This window comes from Elgaria multicarinata, chromosome 2, assembly GCF_023053635.1.
Source record: "Elgaria multicarinata webbii isolate HBS135686 ecotype San Diego chromosome 2, rElgMul1.1.pri, whole genome shotgun sequence".
NCBI lineage: Eukaryota > Metazoa > Chordata > Lepidosauria > Squamata > Anguidae > Elgaria > Elgaria multicarinata.
In genome coordinates, this window is record NC_086172.1 from 17,214,820 (window position 1) to 17,235,933 (window position 21,114).

Consider the following 21,114-nt stretch of genomic DNA (forward strand, 5'->3'; position numbering starts at 1 on the left):
TTCCTAAGCATGTTTACATGGAAGTAACTCCAATTTCATTAAATAGGGCTTATCATTAAGTAACTATTTCAAAGGACTGCTGCTTTAGTGTGTAGACTCCAAGAATTGTTCCTATAGTGAAGCTATCGGGAGGAAGGGCATCTGAAGATTCACTTTCTCCAATTAAAAATAACAATGATGTTGATTTCATATTAGTCAGGAGAGCAAACTATACATTTTTTTTCTGTGAAAAATAAAAATCTACAGGGACTGCACGTAGTGTGTGAAACAGCCCAGCCAGACTCCATGCCTTCGAGGCCTGTGTTTTCAGGCTGTCACCGTGGAAACTCCATTGAGGGAAGTGTGTCATCCCAAGCATCCCAGGAGAAAGGACCACCATATCCTAGGTACAAATTCATTTCATAAAAGGCAGACTTTTTTCAACCCTCTCTCTCTCTCTCTCTCTCTCTCTCTCTCTCTCTCTCTCTCTCTCTCTCACACACACACACACACACACACACACACACACAGACAGAGACACCTAGGCAGCATCTACACTATTGCTTTATAGTGGTATTGAAGTGCACTGACAACTGTTGGGGCCCATGACACATCTACACCAAGCAGGATATAACACTATGAAAGTGGTATGAAAGCAGTATATGGCATGTGTCATGGGCCCCAACAGTTGTCAGGGCACTTCAATACTGCTATAAAGCAATAGTGTAGATCCTGCCTCCATATTTTTGTGAACCGCCCAGGGAGCTTCAGCTATTGGGCGGTATAAAATGTATATATATATATTTCATACCACTTTCATAGTGCTATATCCTGCTTGGTGTAGATCTGGCCCTAGTTCATACAGTTAAATACACAGATTTGTGTTCTAAATGTTACAAAGGGAAACTCCTAATTGTCTGGCTGAATTTAAAATATATCTTTTGAAATACATTTGGAATATGAATCGTGTACTATATTTCATATAAGGTGACCATATGAAAAGGAGGACAGGGCTCCTGTATTTTTAACAGTTATATTGAAAATGAAATTTCAGCAGGTGTCATTTGTATATATGGGGAACCTGGTGAAATTTCCTCTTCATCACAACAGTTAAAGCTGCAGGTGCCCAGTCCTCTTTTAAATCTGCTCACTCTAGTATAGCTCCTACAGCTTTAACTGTTGTGATGAAGCTGGAATTTCCCCAGGTTCTCCACATATACAAATGACACCTGCTGAAATTTCCTTTTCAATACAACTGTTAAAGATTCAGGAGCCCTGTCCTCCTTTTCATAGGGTCACCCTAAATTATTATATTAACAAAGGTTACTTTTTTAGTTTTCTCTGTTGGTGTCACTTCAATACCTTAGGACTTAATTTGGTACATAGATTTGGACAGAAGAACTTTGCTGCTTTGACAGTGATGCTTCTATATATGTTCCAGCAAGTGGGGCGGGGTGGGGCGGGTGTGTATGACAGCTATTCCTTTGTCCCACAGCACTGCCTCAATGGTCCTGTCCAGTTGTCCCACTAGAGCCTTCCAGGGTGTTATAATTTGTGCAAGTAACCACTATATGTATTGCTTCTTTTCCAGCTTTTGTTACCAATCGCTTTATTTGTATCAGCCACAGGTCTTTGCTTGTAAATTAAAATGTACAAAGAATAAAAGCAAGATTATAATTGATTGAAGTTACCCAAGTTGCATTCTAAAAAATTACATCAGCACAAATGCCAAGTTTAATACACAGTCCCTTTACATAAAAATAGATAAATAAATAAATAAACAAATAAACTTCTGATCAGTCGAAGGAACTGTGTGAAATTAAGACTCTAATAAAAAGGTAGATCTTATTTTAATAGCAAAACTGCTAAAAAAAATTGCAGTCTTTGCTGTTACCAGCTTGTTTTGATCTGTGAGAAGAAAAGACACAGAAACAACTGACCACCCTGGAATGGATAAAATCCCTCAAATTTCTATAAAAAGTACAAAATAATAATACACAAGTTACTGTTTCAATACTGCCATCTCCACATGGGCATATATAGTTTTCCAATGCAGTTCCTGTAAAACGGCCCTCGCGTACAGCTGATGGCAGTATGTTCAGTCTTGCGTAAGAAAAAGCTTATTTGCAAAACGTTTAAGTTTTTTTGATTGATTGATTGATTTCATTTCTATACCGCCCAATAGCGGTTCACAAAAATTAAAACCATGAAGAACATAATAAAACAAAAAGTTTTGCAAATAAGATGCCTGTGTGTCAGAAATACTGAGTAGAAAGTTATCATATAATGAACAGAATTTTCTTATAATGGCCAAATTGTTCTGTCGTTCAATATTCTGTCACTGTCTAATTAGGTCTTTTGCTTTACTAAGCCCTGGAATTAATAACTCTTGTGGTGGAAGGCGAAAAGAATAAAGCTTTAAAGTGGTGGTCTTTATCCAAACACTCACACGGTGATTTTGCAGAACCAAGGGCAGCAAACCTATAAGAGTTAAATTCAGCTGAAGCCAATAATTAAGTGTCCTGCACCAGGCCTGTAAACTAATAGAGGGAAGATTAGCCTCCAAACACAAGGAGGCATTTGGGACACAGCATGAAACGGAGAAACTTTGCCTTAAAAACTTAGACTGAATAACTTTGACTGGTCTAGAATTAGCATCCACCCAAATCTGAGACCCATATAGTAATTAAACTAAAGATTTAGCTTTAAAACATGCCTCGTGTGGTGCAGAGTGGTAAGCGGCAGTTACTGCAGCCGAAACTCTCCCCACGGCCTGAGTTTGATCCCAGCGGAAGCTGGTTCTCAGGCAGCTGGCTCAAGTTGACTCAGCCTTCCATTCTTCCGAGGTCAGTAAGTTTATTTATTTATTTATTTATTTATTTATTACATTTCTATACCACCCCGCTACAAAGTTTGCCAAGAAAACGTCAGCGAAAGCAGGCGTCCCTCTAGGAGTCAGCAATGACTCATGTGTTTGCACGAGAGGTTCCTTTCCTTTCCTTCTTTAGCTTTAAAAACTTCAAGCATTGAGGAAATGTGTTTACTACCTTTTGTGTAAAAGAAGCCCATCAAGATTTTAATACTCTGAGATGTTTTTCCCATCACATATTTCTGGTAGGAGCCAGCTTTCATTTTGTGCCCAGGTTGCTAGGCTCTCTGGCCTTAGCTAGACCTAAGGTTTATCCCGGGATCATCCCTGTTCATGTATTAACACACAGGAGCAGGCAGCGACGACCCTGGGATGCTCCCGGGATAAACCTTAGGTCTTGCTAAGGCCTCTGTTAGAATACTTAAGGAGGCAGTGCTTTCAGGCTAAACTGTTAACAAGCTGAATAAACCTGAATGTTTAAGACAGTCAGGGCACAATCCTATCTGGATGCCCATCAGCCTCTGAACTTGGAGGCTGATGAGCATCTTATGCAGAACAGGATTAGCACAGAGGTGATCTTTGTCTCTGTGCTTCACCCACTCTGCGTTTTGCTAGATGGGCGTTTTTGCCCGTCTACTTAGGGCTCTGTGGAGGGGCAGGGAAGGAAGCTGGGAAGTGGGGCTCCCCTCCCCTCCCCTCCCCCAGAGCCCTCCCCTTTCCCTCCTCTGTGACACAGTTCTCTCTGTGCTGGCTGCGAGGGGGGAGGGGAGTTTGGGCTCCTGGGTCACTGACTCCAACCTTGGATCCAGGATTCCTAACTATCCTGTGGCTCCCCAGATGCTGTATAGGGGGCATAGGATTGCTCTGCCCAAGACATTTTATAAAGGTAACGGTTTCTCTTGCAAGAACCTCAGGCACATATACCGTATTTCTTCGATTGTAAGACGCCATCGATTGTAAGATGCACACTAATTTCAGTACCACCAAAAGAAAAAACCACCCTAAGACACACCCGCGATTCTAAGACGCACCCCGTTTTTAGAGATGTTTATATGGGGGAAAAAGTGCGTCTTAGAATCGAACAAATAGGGTATGTTATTCTGCAGAAAAATATTTTAAATAATTAAATACCTTTTAAAAATATATATTTTAAAGGAGGGATTTAACTGCTCACATATACTGGCCTGATCTCAGCCAGTTGATGATTGTGTTGTATGGAGGATACACATGATTAGCCCCATCCAGATGGTGCCAGGACTTTAAAATGTTATAGCAGTGCTGTGGGATGAAGCCATGGAAGAGCACCTCCTACACATCTGCTGTATAAAAAGCACCCTTTACCAGGCCCAGGCCGGTGGGGAGTGGAAATACAGGCTCTCTTTGCCCCAGCTTATGCAATTTCAAAAACAAAACAAAATTTTTCTTCCTGAAGTGCTGCAGTTATTGGGTTGTTCTTTCCCCCCCTATTATTTAGCATGCAAGTTCAAAGCGCCCAAAGGAGGAAAGAACGGGTTTTCAGACAGCAAAAATGAGGCAATCAGTATCTGAAACTGAGCTGAGCGGTTGCTATGGCAATGAAGCTGCAAGCAGGTCCTCTAGCCTGCGTCATTAATTTCTCCTCATTTGCTGAACTCATTGATCGTTCCAAACTGAACTGGAAAGGGGGTGGTGGTGGCTGTTGCCTAGCAACAGGCAGGAAAGAACTAAACGTTGTTTGAGCCAGTTACCAACGTTTGAATAGCAGAGTTGGAAGGGGCCTACAAGGCCATCAAGTCCAACCACCTGCTCCATGGGATTCTTTGGTCCTCAAAGACAAAATTAAACCAAATGGCCACATCTTAGACCCCACAGTCTTTGGGGAGTGCTATAGTTGACTGGGTGAGGCTAGGACTGACAGTAAAATCAAGCAGTCATATGAACTGTGTAGATGTTTTTTAAAAGGCACTCAGATTGGCTTTCTGGTAGCTATGCTGAATAGTTTGTTTTGGCATTCTTTTATAAGAGAGCTTCGGCTATGGGGCGGTATATAAATGTAATAAATAAAATAACAGACTACCATTTTCCTCTAATGGAGTCCTCAGTTCTAAATCCAAAAGAAGGGGTCATCAAAATTGGCTGGAATCTTACGAGGTAGCAGTTTCCAAAGTGGAAGTTTCAGAGATACTCTGCCCGACCCGCCACTCTACATGTAAAAAAAAAGAAATGAAAAAGCTAGAATCTTAAAGCAAGATACATTTTTCAACAAAGGCTGAACATTCAGATTCTGAGCCTTCCAGCACCCTTGTTGATTATTTATCTATTTAAAAAAGTCAGATACCACTTTATCAACACAAATTCACAAGGAAATAGACAAGGTCATAAAATAGATGGTAAAAACAGTTTACAAACAAGATTAAAACAGCAACTAACTGTTTTAAGCCTGTTTGTAAACGGTTTTTACAATCTATTTAGATATTACTTCTCCTAAAAAAAGCGTAACAAACAGACAGCAGTATCTTCCCCTCCGTGTGACCCAGGGGCTGTCTAAATGCACAGAAAGCTCTGGGGTGGGTGTGCAGCAGTGCTGTGCTGATTATATGGCAGCAGCCACCATGCCCCCACCCCAGCGAAGTTGCAAAGGAAAAAAGTCTTTCCCCAACAGTTGTCAGTGCACTTCAATACCGCTATAAAGCAGTAGCGTGGCTCCTGCCTTTTATATACCGCTTTCATACCACTTCCATAGGGGAATATCCTGTGTGGTGTAGATGAGCCCTAATCTTCTGATTGGATAGATGTACAGAGATATGTATTTAGGGTCTTGGTCTTTCCTAGCACTCCTTTATCTTTTGTGACAGGGTGTCTTTGGTGATCCCACCATGCCAAAGGTCTCGGTATGCCACCTACTTCGACGTGGCAGTATTACGATGCCTGCTTCAGCCACATTGGTCCGAGGAAGGCACTCAGTGGTCCCTGATGTATTACCTCCAGAGGCTGCGCCATATGTTGGAGGAAAAGCCTGAGAGACCACCAGAGCCAGAAGTCCCACCATTGCCAAGGCCACGGAGCAGTTCCATGGTGGCTGCTGCTCCTTCATTGGTGAACACTCACAAAACACAGGTAAGGAAATCTGTTACCAGGGAGGCATGCCCACAAGGGAAGTTTTCTCAGAAGAAAGTCTCCCTCTGCACCTGTTGTTTCAGGGACAAAGAGGAGCTGATCCACTAAGACAGCTACAGAAAAGAAGGGCCTCATACGTTCCTTGCATATATGTCAATTTGTTGCATATATTTCTTTGGCCACCCACAAACCACAATACCATCATGGCTCTAGTGTAGCGCTTACATAACAGAATGGCTAAGAGACTGAGCAGACAAATATATATACCCAGCCTCCCTTTGGCCCTGAAATACTGTTTTTTGGGGAGAGAACTGGACTAAACCTACCCCTGAGTGCTGAATTCTGCTGCCAAAAACATTCCGTGGCAGCATGAGGGAAGTCCACATGGCCAGACCTCACCCACCGTACATTTGGGGGGAGAGGTAGAAGGTTCATTCTTCTTCCTGCTGTTTTTTCTGCAAAGTGGGGGATGAACAGACAGGTTGCAACCCAGCATAGGTTGAAGCACAAAGGGGATGTTAGCTGATACCTGAGAACAGCTCTCAAAATTTTAAGAATATAGCTGCCATCAAAGTTTGAGAAGATAATGCCTTCTAGCTAATGGAAGGGGCAGAGCAACAGTGTGGAGCCAATTTGTTGGGTGAATCAACAGAGATTTGGCCATTGTTACTTAAACAAAGGTGCAGCTTTGGGTAGGGCAGTAACTGCTGCTCCTGGTTAGCAGATCTGCTGCCCTATTGTTAAAAAAAGAGCGGGGGCGGGGCGGGGAAAGTTGTTAACTTACCCGGTGCTCTGGTTGTATATCATTTATTTACTAACGCTGGCATCAGTATTCACATATATGTAGCCAAAACGCAACACCCACACAAGATGGAATCATCAGCAGACTTGTGGGTATCCTGAGGTTTACAGAAGTACAAGAAATATTTAGGGGAATAAAAATACCCCGGGGGAAGGGCAGAACCTTCAAAACAGCCCCGCAAGGACTGACTGTATTCAGTGCCCACAAAATGCTGACAGTTGAAAGAGAGAGAGAGAGAGAAACCCTGAATATGAGGAATGAGTGGGGGGATGTAATGGAGTGACTGGAATCCTGAAAAGGGAGCACTCCACACGACAAGATTTGTTGCAGGGTCCACTTGAATATGAATAAAACAAATGTTACAAAGACACCACTAATTTTTGACACTCCCCCTCATTCAAAGGGAACAAAACCCAATGGCGCTACCCCTGGACCTGTCTTGGGAAAGGGGAGCACGCAGCTGTATAATAATAGTGGATCCTGACGCTGCTTATCCAGCCACGGCTTGTTGTTGTTCTTTCTGGGGGAGTGTAGGATCTCACAATGAAGTGCAATGAGGAGGAAAAATCTTTAAGCACCGAAGCTTTTGCCAAAGTGTCACTAACCAACCTACGCAGACCAGCAGTTCCAGACCTCTCTTCCGATTTGGGAATGAATATTTTTAAGAAGGTAAGTAAAATGACCATGCTTTAGATTACACCTGTGACCAATTACTTTAGTGTCCTTTGGGCGTAATCTTATGCATGTTTATTCAGGGGGAAAAGTCCTACAACTCCCAGCATGCTGGTACCTGTAGGCCTTTTTTTTGGTCTAAATGGGTATAGGATTAATGCCTTTAATGTCAGAGTTGCAGATTGCATGGACTAGAATGCAGTCACTAGGGGAAGGAGGCCAACTCACCTTAAGAGCCCGAGGACGTTGACAAGGTACTTTGGATGAGTACGTGCCACCACTTCCATGCTGGATCCTTGCCCCTCTCACCTTATAAGAATTGGCAGGGAGGGAACAGCCAGCTGGGCCAGGCGTGTGATCAGTGCCTCCCTGCAAGAGGGAGTGATCCTGGGCCACCTGTGGAAGAGGCTGTGGTGAGACCATTCCTGGAGAAACCCTCACTGGACCCAGGAAATCCTAATAATTTTAGACCGGTGGCAAATGTTCCATCCCTGAGCGAGGTCCTTGAATGGGTGTTGGCCAACCAGCTCCTGATAGTCTTAGAGGAGACTGAGCAGGGCTACAATTAAGGCCTATAGCCTGATATAATCCAAATTGAGGAAATATGTAGGAGGCTTCTATGTTCAGCAAAGGTGGTCGTCTTGGCTGGATCAGGTTGAAGCCAAACTAGACGTTATACAGCAGATGTTTATAAGAGTCCCCCAATGGATTTTTTTTAAATAAAAAGCAGCTGTGAGAGGCTGGGAATTTGATTAGAAGAACAGTGGAAGTGGGACATATCATTCTCCCGACAGGCATTTTTTTCTGATCAAAATCCTCCTCCTCAAGCTTTCCTATTTGTAGCTGAGGAGAAAAGCAGCTCGCGGAGGGTCTGTTTATCAGAAAAGTGGTCTGCAAGGAAAGCATTAACAACTGTGGATGCTAGACAGTGACCTAGTTCACATGATCAGTTTGAGCCTTGGTGGCTTAAATACCCATAGGCACCTGTTCTGTAACCCAACCCCTGCTTGTAGATGGTTGTTTCATCTGAACCTGGTGAGGGTGGGTTGTTGGCATGGTTAACAAACCACCCACAACCCTAAAACAACACATGGGTTCTGGGTGGTTTGTTAACCATGCCAGCATCCCACCTTCGCTGGATTTGGGCAACAAGAGAACCTAGGAGGGGGGGGATCGGGTTATGGAATGGGCACTCACAGGCACCTGCAAACCACAATGGCTTATTTAAGCAACTAAGGCTCAAAATGATCATGTGAACTCATCCAGTGTGAAGAGTCCATGATTGAAAGTGGAAGTTCAAGAGTGTCCTGTTTGAAATGCAGTGGTGGACAGTAGATAGATAGAAAGATAGATAAGTATGCACACATCCACCAGGAGATTTCTTTCCATCCTTTTTACTACTTACACACCTGTCTTATACTGGGTCAACCTATTGGTGCATCCAGCCTTCTGTTGTCTTTTCTGAGATCTCCAAGGACTCTGATAAAGGCCTTTCCCAGTTGGGCTAAGTTCTTTTTAACTGATGATGGTAGAGATTGAACCTAGGACCTTGTGCAGGTGAGGCACAAGCTGTTCTATGAAGCAGTGGGCCCCTTCTGTATGCTACCATACAGAATATTAAAATACTAGATATTTTTCAATGCATCCGGTCTCCATCAACCCATCCAGCTAGGATCCCATCTTTTCTAGTGATATCATACCAAGTACAGACCAACATGCACTTGTAGGATTTCCACAGATGAAGCACAAAAGGCCCAGAGTAGGGTTTACCATTCAGGCTCCTTAGATGAGACTGAACCCATCATTGCCTTAGTCAGTACAATCTTATGTAGTAAGGTAGTGTAAGGCTTATTACATGAGATCTATGAGACCGATTTTGCTCGTTTTTGTTTTAAACTGAAGCTTGAGCAGTGTAGATGTGCATAAAAAAATTTAAACTTCAAAAAAAAATCCAAGCTTGCGCTGTAATGTAACGTGTGACACAGTATGTGTGTGTGTGTGTGTGTGTGTGCGTGTGCACGCATGTGTAATAATGCTTACTCCTGTGAGCTCTGAGCCACTGACAGGCACAGACTGTTGGGAAAGGGTCTGAGGAAAAGTCAGTGGGTGATAGTTAGAACAGGAGGAAGAGAAGCTGAGGAGAAGAGCTGAAAAGACACCAGAGGGAGAAGAAAGAGCAAAATCTCACATCACGTGTTTTCGACCTCAACCTTCAAGAAATGGTAAACAATCTTTTTAAAAACAACAAGGGAATCAGGCAAACATATTTTTATCCAGTCATTCTCAGACTTGTAGCTCCCATGGCAACACGGGCTTTACATTAGTATAAGAGAAACAGCAGCAGACCTTTTGACCTCAGTTGCTTTTTGCTGGAAGCCTCGTAGGAAGACCATTTTCTCCTTGGTGCTTTTGATAGAACATCATAAATAAAATTGAGACAGCAGGGGCTTGGGAAGGGAAAGGTGTGCTCTTCTATATGAAGGAGGTGTGGACAACTTGTGGCCTCCAGATGTTTTTGGTCTACTATTGGCTATGTTGGCTAGAGCTGATAGAATTATAGATGTTGCCCTCCCCTGCTGTCAAACTATTACCTGTCTTCCGAGAAATACAAGTCAGGATTCTTGTTGAGCCGTCACCTGTTCAGTCTTTCACCCAAGGCTTATAGACACCTATATGGATCCCACCATGCTATAAAGCATAGGAACTTCTTGATTTCTAACATCAGCTTCAGAAGCAAGGATTCCTTAATAAGGCCCAGAACTACACCAAGTAGGATATAGCACTATGAAAGTGGTATGAAAGCGGAATATGGAGGCAGGATCTATACTACTGCTTTAAAGTGGTATTGAAATGCACTGACAACTGTTGGGGCCCATGGACACACGCCATATACCGCTTTCATAGTGCTATATCCTGCTTGGTGGAGATGTTTCATGGGCCCAACCGTTCTCAATGCACTTCAATACCACTATAAAGCAGTAGTATAGATCCTGCCAAGGTCTTAAACAACAGAAACAAATATGACAGGGCTTGCACTAGTTACAAGGAAATGCCAGGTGCCTGCCATCCCTTTCCAGGCCTTCCTCCCAGTTTCATTTGCTCTGTGTATTAAGTGAGGTATCTCTCATTTTTGGCTGAAAATCCAAAATTTGTGAGAGGAATGTGGACATGCAAATTAGACAGGCTTGTCCAGGTTTGTATAATTTACACCACTGGCTCTCATTACATAAACGTGTGTATTTATTACCAAGTACACAAATTGCTGGGATTTTCCTTTTGCCCTTGCATTTGCCCACCTGACTGAAAGTAACGTTAATGGTGACAGATCCGTTTCTACGCCTGATTCACAAATCAGAGCCGCAGGGAAGAGTTCACACCTGAGCCCCTTGTAACCATGCTGCAATTTCCTTATGGGTTCTGTTGTCTAGATTTTCCCCCCTACGTTCTTCCTGCAGTTCAAGAGCCGAAAAGAAGATCGTGAGCGCAAGGGCTCCATTCCTTTCCACCACACAGGGAAGAAGCGGCAGCGGAGGATGGGGGTGCCCTTCCTGCTCCATGAAGACCATTTGGATGTGTCTCCCACTCGGAGCACTTTCTCCTTCGGCAGCTTCTCTGGGATCGGTGAGGACAGACGTGGCATCGAGAGAGGAGGGTGGCAAACCACTATCTTAGGTGAATGCGAACAGTTAAACTAATAATATAGAAGTGGCATTGTTATTTATGCTATTATTTGTGCCACTTTTTTGGTTTAATCTTATATTTCTGTCGTCGGCTTGGTCTGAATTGCTCTGTTAGCATTAATTGGTGTCTACTAGCTGTGGGCAGAATGCTTTCAGCCAAGCTCATTGGTCTTATCTCTGATATAGCCCAAATCCTAAAGCACTTACGCCATCTGTGGATTGCTGCACCTTACAAGTAATGCTAAATCCTCTACCCACCACCCCCATTTTTGCACAGCTCCTGCAAAAGCAGGGGAAGGTTCATGATGTAATGTCATTCCATTGGGCTGCTCTATTTCCAATGAAGAAGATTGTAACCCACTTCTGCCTCATCTCTCTCATGTTAATCCGCTTCTGCATTGTCTCTATCGCCCCACCCAAAATATTACAATTTGTACTAGGTCCCAAAGATCGGGAAAACCTTTGTGGGTCATCTTTGCCAGCTCCTGAAAGTGATGAAAATCACTTATCTTAATATTTTGGACCTTATCAACTACAAGTCCCCCTGTTTTGCCCAGTTCCCAGAAAATATGGAATACTTACATTTCTATCCCATCTTTTTCAGCCAATAGACTCTTAATATAACCTGATCAATACAATTTATTACATTTACAGGAGTTGATTTTTTCTCTCTCTTCAAAACAGTGCCTCATTCAATCCCTGGTGTGCCAGTTCTGATGGCTGCCAGTATATCAGCTTATGGCATCAGAGTGAATATAGTCAGTCAGCTAGGAAAATGTTCACAACTTGGAATCTGCATTGTGAGACTCCACAGAGACATGGGCTCATGTGGATCCCAGCTCTTTGTCCTCTTATTACTGCTATTACTACTGTTTGCACTGCAATCAGAATGATACACTTCTTTCCCCTGCTCTAGGAAGGTTTACCAGGCGGGGTAGCTCCGATACCGCAACAGAGATGGAGAGCCTGAGTGCGAGGCATTCTCATTCTCATCATACCCTTGTGACTGATCTGCCAGACCATTCCAACAGTCATGGTGAGATTACATTTAAAGAAGCTGAACAAAGTCCCGTCCCCGTCCCCCACCTGCCGCCGCCCCAAGCATGGAGAATATAAAGAAGCTGAGATGATGGCTTGTTCATTTTAATCCACAACATTAAATTAATATGCCCTTTTTTAAAAGAGGTGGTAATAGATCTAATAATATGGAATGTGCAAGCTTTTGAGTTACGCAGGAACGTCATCAAGACTGTGTGCTGATATCAGCTATAAAGCTAAATGTTTGCTTTCCTTGCTTGCACACCAGAACGGAGCAGGGAAATATATTTCGGTAGATGGATGTGGGGTTAAATAAACATTATAGATTATTGAGCTATTCAGTTTCTTGTAACCAGATAGAATTCCCCTGCACTCTGCCAGACCCTAAAAGATTTGACAAGAGGACAGCAGTAGAATCCCTCCCACCCCCGGTAGGTGATTCCTAAGATACCTCTGTGTGAACAGGTGCATGAGTCATAAGGACCAATGTTGCTAGTGGAAGCCTGTAATGTTCCAAAGCAAAGTCCCTACACTGAAAATAGTAAGAAAATAAGTTCCTTCCACATTCATCCTCTGGTAAACTTAACATTATCTGTTGGACTTTTGCACAGTGCGTTCCCAAATTTCCACCATCACAGTGGCAACCTTCAACACCACACTGGCCTCTTTCAACGTAGGCTATGCAGACTTCTTCAGTGAGCACATGCGCAAGCTCTGCAACCAGGTGCCTATACCGGAGATGCCCCACGAGCCCCTGGCCTGTGCCAATCTTCCTCGCAGTTTGACAGATTCCTGCATCAACTATAGCTGCCTGGAGGACACAGACCACATAGATGGGACCAGCAACTTTGTCCACAAGAACGGCATGCTGGATCTTTCGGTAAATAGCAAAAGGAAAAAATCTCCACTTCTGTGCTTGCAACTGAAAGGCAGAGGTAGAACTCCCCCAGTTATTTCCCAGACCTCCTCTGTTATCCCTTCTTAGAGACCATTCCAGTCCGTTTGTGATTGTTTAAAGTATAATAGTCAACAGCCTTGCACTGAGACCAGAGTTCCCTTAGAGCAGTTTGGCTAAAATTGGAATGTTAATTATACAGAAAAACATTCCCTTCCCTAAATATAAGTTGCATATTTTGTTTTGTAGTCTATGGCTATTTTTGTTTTCATAAGATCTGTTTCGGTTTCCCGCTGCCCTCTATCTTTTTAGGCTGTGCCTGGTTAAAAAGTCAGTCTTCAGTCAATCAATATGCCAGCCAAATCCTTCCTCCTATTTCTCAGTTCTCCTGAAAATGTAGGATATGTGATTGATATGTGGCAGTGTTAAGTTGAAGAAGCCCTTAATTATAGTTGGAGGAGGCTCAAACAGCCTGCTGCTCCTCGTTGGGAGGCTTCCTATGATGAAGTTCAGAAGTCCCTGGGCTAAAAGATCAGACTCTTGTGAGAGAGGAAATTTTTGTTCCTTGAAGGAATATAAAATGTGTGGCCGTTTCAACGCACCTCTTCCCACCAGCCACAAAATGCTAATTGTAGAGGATCTTGATTCCGGTGGTGTAGTGGAGCTGAGGCTTACAGGGCTGCCCTGCTGGCCTTTTTTCGGTTAGCGGAGATGCGGAGACGTCTTCCAGCCCCAGCCCATCGCCTCTGCATTCCCTGTTCCCTCTGAGCTTAGGCACAATTCTCCCAGCAGGTGGGGGAAACCTGAGCTGTCATAGCCACAATATATTGTTGTGTGCTGCCCCCCCCCCCCCGTTGTAATGCAAAGTATTATGGGATGGCTTGGTCTTGAATGGGCAAAAGACCCATTACCTTTACAGAAGACCTGCTCCTGACAGCGATGAAAACTGCTAGAACCGGTTTGTTGATATGGATCAACACAGCGGTTTGCTTTTCCACCCCTATCCATGCAGGGCTGGCTTTAGGGGCTGTCATGATGAGCCCCTGCGCTTCCGAATTTACCACTGCACCACTGCTTGATCCTCTTCTTTCTGCATAGTGCAGGAAGGATAAAAGAGGAAATTCAAGCTAGGAGAAAGACATTGATGATTGTCAAGCCATGAAGTAATCTGAGGATGTTTCCAGATGAGGTTTTTCTCATGTAATGGCCCTGCCTCATTCATGGGATTTTACCCGGGGGGGGGGGGCTCCTGTGTTTTCCCAGTGTTTCTTCCATTTTTTTTCTTTCTATAAACAATTGTTACAGAGGGAAAGATAGAATAGTTACACGGTGCCTTTTGAGTGTGAGGGCTAGGAGCCCTCCATCTGGAAGCACTCTGAATTTTTGATCCCAGAGTCCTTTCAGTAACTGCTGCAGCCCATTACTCTATTACTACTTATGGCAAATTAGTTCTGGGTTGGCTAAAAGGCAATTCTATCAGAAAACTGACTTTGATCACTCTTGGCCCAAAGATAAAGGCAATGGCATGCTTAGGAAGGCTTGCATAAATGGCACACCCACACACACCCCTTGGTACGCAGCACATCATGCTACTGTTCAAGTCACCTTGATATGGTATACCATATATGTAAAAGTTCCTCTAGTGAACATCATGTCTTGGCTGCCAGTCAGGGTTTTGCATGCTGTGTTTAAAATAAAACTGTCTGCCACATCTTACTTTTCATTCTCCAAGGTGGTTCTCAAGGCTGTTTACTTAGTCCTGAATCACGACATCAGCTCCCGAATCTGTGATGTGGCCCTCAATATTGTGGAGTGCTTGCTTCAGCTTGGTGTGGTGCCCTGTGTGGAGAAGATCAGAAGGAAAAGCGAGAACAAAGAGAACGAGTCCACTGAGAAGAGACAAAGCGAGACCTCTTTTCAACTCAAGGGGGCTTTGAGTAGTTCAGCATCTGGGTTTGGGGCTGCCCCAATCAGCGGAACTGGAGATGGCGGTGGAGAAGGAGGAGGAGGTGGTGGCAGCGGTGGAGGAGATGGAGATGGAGGTGGCGGTGGAGGAGGAGGAGGAGGAGAAGGTGGAGGAAGACCTTACGAAAAGAATGATAAAAAGGAAGACAAGGTATGTTGAGGCTGCCTACGTAAAAACGGTTTGCCATTGAACATGTATCAAACTATGCTTTTATACATGTGTATCATGAATTATCTCTCTTGTTCGATGCAGCACTAACTTGAGTAGGGCCGTGGCAGTTCCTGGTGCAGCCAGTGAGTCTAGGACCCTGCCTTCATGGCACCACATTGACACCATTCTGCCGCCAAACCCTGCAGTATCGCTGCTGCAAGGTGGTGACGAGTTATCCTAACTGAGGAGGCAGTGTGGGCTTTCTGGTGGCCATTCGGCTGGCTGGGCCTCCCCCTGCCTCTCCCCCAGCTTTGGAGGTTGCCTTCTGCCCAGGAATGCCCCAGACACGACACCGGAGCAAGGTCAGATGGTGGAGGAGCTGTAATGACCTTGCTCTGGCAGGAAAAGTCAGGCAACAAGCTCCACCTGACAAATGTTTTACTGCACGCTCGTTACTGGGCAGCCACGAATTACTCACATGACGTTGTCTGCCTCTCTCGTGACTTCCGCCCCTTCTGGCCATTATTGCACCGCAAAAAAAACCTCATTAAGTCCGGTTGCTGCTCTCTCCTACTGGACTGAATGGGGCTAATTCCTGTTTTCAGGAAGCGACATGGGAGTGGCGATAGGAGAAGCGATGGGAGCCACACATTTAACTTGGTGTGATGAAGCTTTAAGTCCCCAACTTTTTCGATGCGCAGCTGAATAGGGAAGCTCTGCGTTGGCTGCGAGGTAACTGCTGCGTCATATAACGGACGCAGTGCCACTGCACAGCCACCGCAGGGCTTTTTAAACCACATGGACAACCCCTAGGACAAGAACATGAGTGGCGGATATGCTGAATGTCCCGAAAAAGAGCTGTTTGTCTGCTGCTCTTATCTCAGCCAGGCCTGGTTTGCCAGGCGAACAAATGTCCGACCTATACAAATTTCCGTTTTCAGTTCTGCACGGTCTTCCAATTTGGAAAGAAAAACCACATTTTTAAAAAGAGGAAAAACATTTTTATAAGAAATTATCTTCCCATCTTAATGGGGTGGGAAGAAACAGTATGTGCCACAAGGTATGTTAAACACAGTCCAACTCTTATCACAAAAGAGGTATCTGTGATGCATCAGCAACATAGGCTTATCTAATCATTTATTTATTTATTTAGAATATTTATATACCGCTCCCCATTGAAAAATTTCGGAGTGGTGTACAAGATAAAATGAAAATAAAAACAGAATAAAAACACTTAAAACAAATTTTAAAAGAAGCAAATACAGAGACTCAAGGCTGCATATTAAGGAAAAGCTTCCTGGAATAAAGATGTTTTTAGGAGGCATCGAAAGGAGTACAAGGTTGGAGCCTGCCTGACTTCCAGAGGCAGGGAATTCCATAGGAGGGGAGCCACCACGCTGAAGGCTCTTCCCCTGGTGGACTCCAATCGGAGGATGGATCTATGTGGAACCACCAGGAGCAGGCCCTCGGATGACCTCAGTGACCGGGCCGGTTGGTAAGGGAGAAGGCGCTCTCTCAGGTATCCTGGTCCCAAGTTGTTTAGGGCTTTGGACACAAGTACAAGAACCTTAAACCTGGCCCGGTAGCGAACAGGCAGCCAGTGCAGTTCCCTCAGCAGAGGAGTTACATGCTGGAAAGAGGCAGCTCCGAGCGCTGGTCCATCTAGCCCAGGGTTGTCAACATTGGCTGGCCGCAATGGCTCTCCAGGCTTTCAGGCAGGATTTTTTCAGGCCTACCGAGAGATGCCTGGGGCTGAACCTGGGGCCTTATGTATGCAAAGCCAGCGACCTACCGCTGAGCTATGGCCGTCCTCTGAAGGCTATGGCTGCTAAACCAAAGATGTTGAGGTTCTGAGATGAGACTTCCAAATTGATAATCTGAAGACCCTGCTCCATCAGGCTAAAGAACGACAGAAAATCCTTGCAGGCATGTGTATGCCACTTCCCCCCATAAAGGTGCTTACAATACATTCATCCGACATTTGGGTGCAGAAAGACAAACTAGTTTGCAGAGAAATTAGTGCTGTAAGTCTGTTTCATGGGAAATAGTTGCCTTATCTTCTCTTTTCCCCTTTGTCAAAATGGGTGGCCCTAAGGATGAAAGTACTCCAGTCAGCACTCACAGGCTGGCCCTGACAATGCTGATAAAAATCGTGAAGTCTTTGGGCTGTGCATATGGCTGCGGAGAAGGTCATCGAGGTCTCTCTGGAGATCGCCTGAGACATCAGGTATGCCAAGGCAGAACAATGAATGGAAGTTGATTGCAAAATGTCTGTCTCCTTAAATCCAGGGTGTTGATGGCTCACAAGGTCCATCTAAGTCTGACTCTTTGTACTGAAGGCAAGTCCTTCCACACCCAGCATTCCTGGCCGTGGAGTCCGTGATGTTGACTAGTTTAGTAGTGCACCAAAGCAGAGGACATGGGTCAATAAGATGCTTTGTGCAATATGTGTGTGCTCCAGCTGATAAAACGAGTTGCAAGGAAAGATGAAAAGTTCTTCGAGTCGCAGTTAATTTATCATACTTGTATCCTACTCTTCTTCCATGGAACTCAGGGTGAGAAACTTGTAGGTTATTCCATTTAACACTCACAATAATCCTGCAGGGTAGGTTAAGCTGGCAGAAAGTGGCTGAACCAAGATCACCGAACGAGCTTCACGGCTCAGAAGGATCCAAACTAAGGTCTTTACTGCCAATGGCCAGCAGTCTATCTACTACCTACAACACTATTACTGGATTTCCAACCCTGTATTGTTTTGGGGGAAACTTTATGGCTAGACCGAAGGTTAGGAAAGTAGGAAACTGCCTTATACTGAGCCAGACTCTTGGTCCGTTTAGCCCAGTACTGCCAACACTGACTGGGAATGGCACTCCAGGGTTTCAGGAAGGATTTTTTTCAGTCTTACCTGGGGATATAATAATAATAATAATAATAATAATAATAATTATTATTATTATTATTATTATTATTATTATTATTTTATTTCTTACCCGCCTCTCCATTTTGATCAAGGCGGGGAACAACAGTAAAAGGTAAAACACATAAAACTGAATTAAAACATAATATACATTTTTAAAACATCCTAAAAATCATTCTAAAAACTTCTTAAAATTCCACTGGATAGGCTTGCCGGAAGACCTTCTGTCGCCCTCAGTATTGTGGGCCCTTCTGCATGGAAAGCATGTGCTCGGCCACTGAGCCACGCCCCCCTCTACCATCTGAATGTTCTGTGGGTTTAAAGGGCAAGGTGGGGTGCAAAACCCTTTCTGAAGTTTGGGAGGGAATTGGAATGTTTGGATGGCAGAGGAGAGCTTTCACATGGGTGGGGTACTTACAATTTAATGAGGTGGCCTTAAATGTTTTGTATATGTGTTTTTACTAGTTGTATTGTGTTGTATTGTTAGTTAATTGTGTGATGTTCTGTTATGCTTTCTTTCTCCCCCCCTTTTTTTCTTCCTTTGTAGAAAACAATAAAACTGTTAAATGTAAAAACAAAAAGGTTAGTGAGTGAAGTGAGATAGGAAGGCCTTGTAGGCCTGCTAGGTTGTGCTCTGATGCACTTAGTCTGGCAGGCACGAATTGCCTTAGGGGCTTCTCCTGTATCTTACACTGTCTAGAACTTGGAGAAAGGCTTGGGAGAAGACAGGCACCTCCCTCATCTGGCCGGTGGACAGAACATGGAGCGAACCCATTAATATTGGGTTCTCTGGGGCCTACATGTCTTGTAGGACCTGATGGCAACATGTATGTATCTGTATGTGTACGAGAGAGAGAAATAAAGTAGCCTAATAACCAAATGAATCATCTGTTCCTGATGAGACTGGATGAAACAGCACCTGGAGCGTTAAAAAAGTTGGCCAAATGCAATCAAAGATAATCAGGTCATCCACAAGACACTGCAGCTTCCATAGTGCAAGACTCCCTGGCTCACACTGCATGTGAACGAAAGTGTAGGAATTCAACTGAGGGCTAAGGTGTACTGTCTCCGAAAACAACTTCCGCGTTTTCTCCCTTGGTAATGTGTAGTAAAAACAAATAGTGTGATAGGATGTTATCCTGTTCTCTCCTACCCCTGTTACTGGGGGTATTCCTGCATTGAGCAGGGGGTTGGACTCGATGGCCTTGAAGGCCCCTTCCAACTCTGTTATTTATTATTATTATTTATTTATATAGCACCATCAATGTACATGGTGCTGTACAGAGTAAAATAGTAAATAGCAAGACCCTGCCGCATAGGCTTACATTCTAATAATTCTGCTATTCTATGAGTCTATAATTCTATGTTCCTTTTTACTACACATGACCAGGGAAAAGAGAAGGGGGTGCATGTAGCTGCCGGTTTTGGTGGCAGCCTTGCACCTGCCGTAGCATGTTGTTCCAGCCCGAGTTTAACGGCTTTGTGCAGTTCTCTTTCTGCCCAAATTCAAGCAATATGCGGTTGTCACCAGAACCTGACTGGGTGTGACGGATGTTCTTAAAATCTCTCCATAGGCTCAAAACTGCCTCACAAAGTTGTACAAGCTGGATAAGATGCAGTTCCGGCAAACCATGAGGGACTATGTGAACAAGGATTCACTCAACAACGTGGTGGATTTTTTACATGCTTTGCTAGGATTCTGCATGGAGCCGGTCACAGACAGTAAGTATAGGCTGTCATGCGTATTCCTTTACAGGAAGTACACCGCTGCAGGGTATAGGGGCTGCTAATTTCAGAGTCGTTATTGGTTCGTATGTTGGCATTTTTATGGGGGCATTTTTTGCAATTTGATCATTTTATGCTTGCGTTTTGTAGACAAGGCTGGTTTTGGAAATAACTTCGCCACAGTGGACAACAAGTCTACAGCCCAAAGCGTGGAAGGTATTATTGTCAGTGCCATGTTCAAGTCGTTGATCACCCGCTGTGCTTCTACAACTCATGAGCTCCATAGTCCCGAGAATCTGGTAAGGACAATATCTGCATTTAATTATTAAGGTTTTATATCAGATATGTCCTAAAACCCTGGCATGATGAATTTCAATTAACATTATTGTGTTGGCATGGGCTTTTATATTATTGCTGACATGACCTCGGAAGCATTAGATCTATTAGATATCGATTCATCAGGCAAATTTGGATCTGTGCATTTGGATTGAAACTATGCATGTTTTTGCCTCCAAGTGCTGACACAGATTTTAAATTAACATGAATTTAAATTCTCATAAACCTGAGCTGTGCCACTTTCCCTAGTGGAAAATCGTGTTGGAAACAAAATTATCTCATGTAGCATATCTGAATTTGTATCTAATTGCTGAATTGACCTGAAGTGAAGGAGTCATCCTTGTCTGTGTGAGATGAAATGGCAGTTCATGGAAATTCCCTTTCAAAGCAAGCTCCACTTTATTGGTTAAATTCACTCCATAGCCTAAGAGTCTTGGTAATAATAATGGCAGTGATTTAAAAATCCTATAGAAAAAGGGTAAAAGTCTCAGGCTGTTGGAGAAGAAATAACATTTTATTCCCTGAAGTAGCTCTTCAAGGAATTATACACACACTTACACACACACACACACACACACACACACACACACACACATTTTCAACAGCCTGAGACTTTGGGCGTGTCTGGATGACACTTTAGTTCACGGAGTGGGAATAGTCCACTCCCATGGATGACTATTTGTGTGAGGCCCAGAAGTGTTTTGTCTCCACCCCACCCACCCCGCCAGCCCTCCCCTCTGAATGGTGGAGCTGGTTACCGCTTACCTTCTCAGGGCACCGCCTTTCCATGGGAAGGAGCGGAGGGGGATGCACTGCGTGGAGACGCGCCATGGTTGTCGCCGGAGAAAGAAGCACCAACAGAGCCATCTCTCCTCATTACTCTGGCAACGGCTGTGCCACCTCCCCTGCCATTGGAGGCGATGTGCCCACTGGTTCTCACTGATGCGTTCTTCGCTGGCGGAAGCCTGTGGTCATGTGACACGTGAGGA

General features: G+C 44.2%; 1 protein-coding gene across 1 annotated transcript in view; it reads left to right on the top strand.

Moving 5' to 3' along the window:
- UNC80 (unc-80 homolog, NALCN channel complex subunit) overlaps positions 1 to 21,114 on the top strand; it is a 186,252-nt gene that overhangs the window by 36,062 nt on the left and 129,076 nt on the right. The window contains exons 7-16 of the mRNA XM_063116088.1: positions 247 to 386; positions 5,683 to 5,944; positions 7,281 to 7,415; positions 10,874 to 11,090; positions 12,015 to 12,134; positions 12,748 to 13,016; positions 14,764 to 15,147; positions 17,243 to 17,374; positions 19,639 to 19,786; positions 19,940 to 20,088. Of these exons, the coding sequence (XP_062972158.1) occupies positions 247 to 386; positions 5,683 to 5,944; positions 7,281 to 7,415; positions 10,874 to 11,090; positions 12,015 to 12,134; positions 12,748 to 13,016; positions 14,764 to 15,147; positions 17,243 to 17,374; positions 19,639 to 19,786; positions 19,940 to 20,088 (1,956 nt within the window). The remainder of the gene's footprint in view (positions 1 to 246; positions 387 to 5,682; positions 5,945 to 7,280; positions 7,416 to 10,873; positions 11,091 to 12,014; positions 12,135 to 12,747; positions 13,017 to 14,763; positions 15,148 to 17,242; positions 17,375 to 19,638; positions 19,787 to 19,939; positions 20,089 to 21,114) is intronic.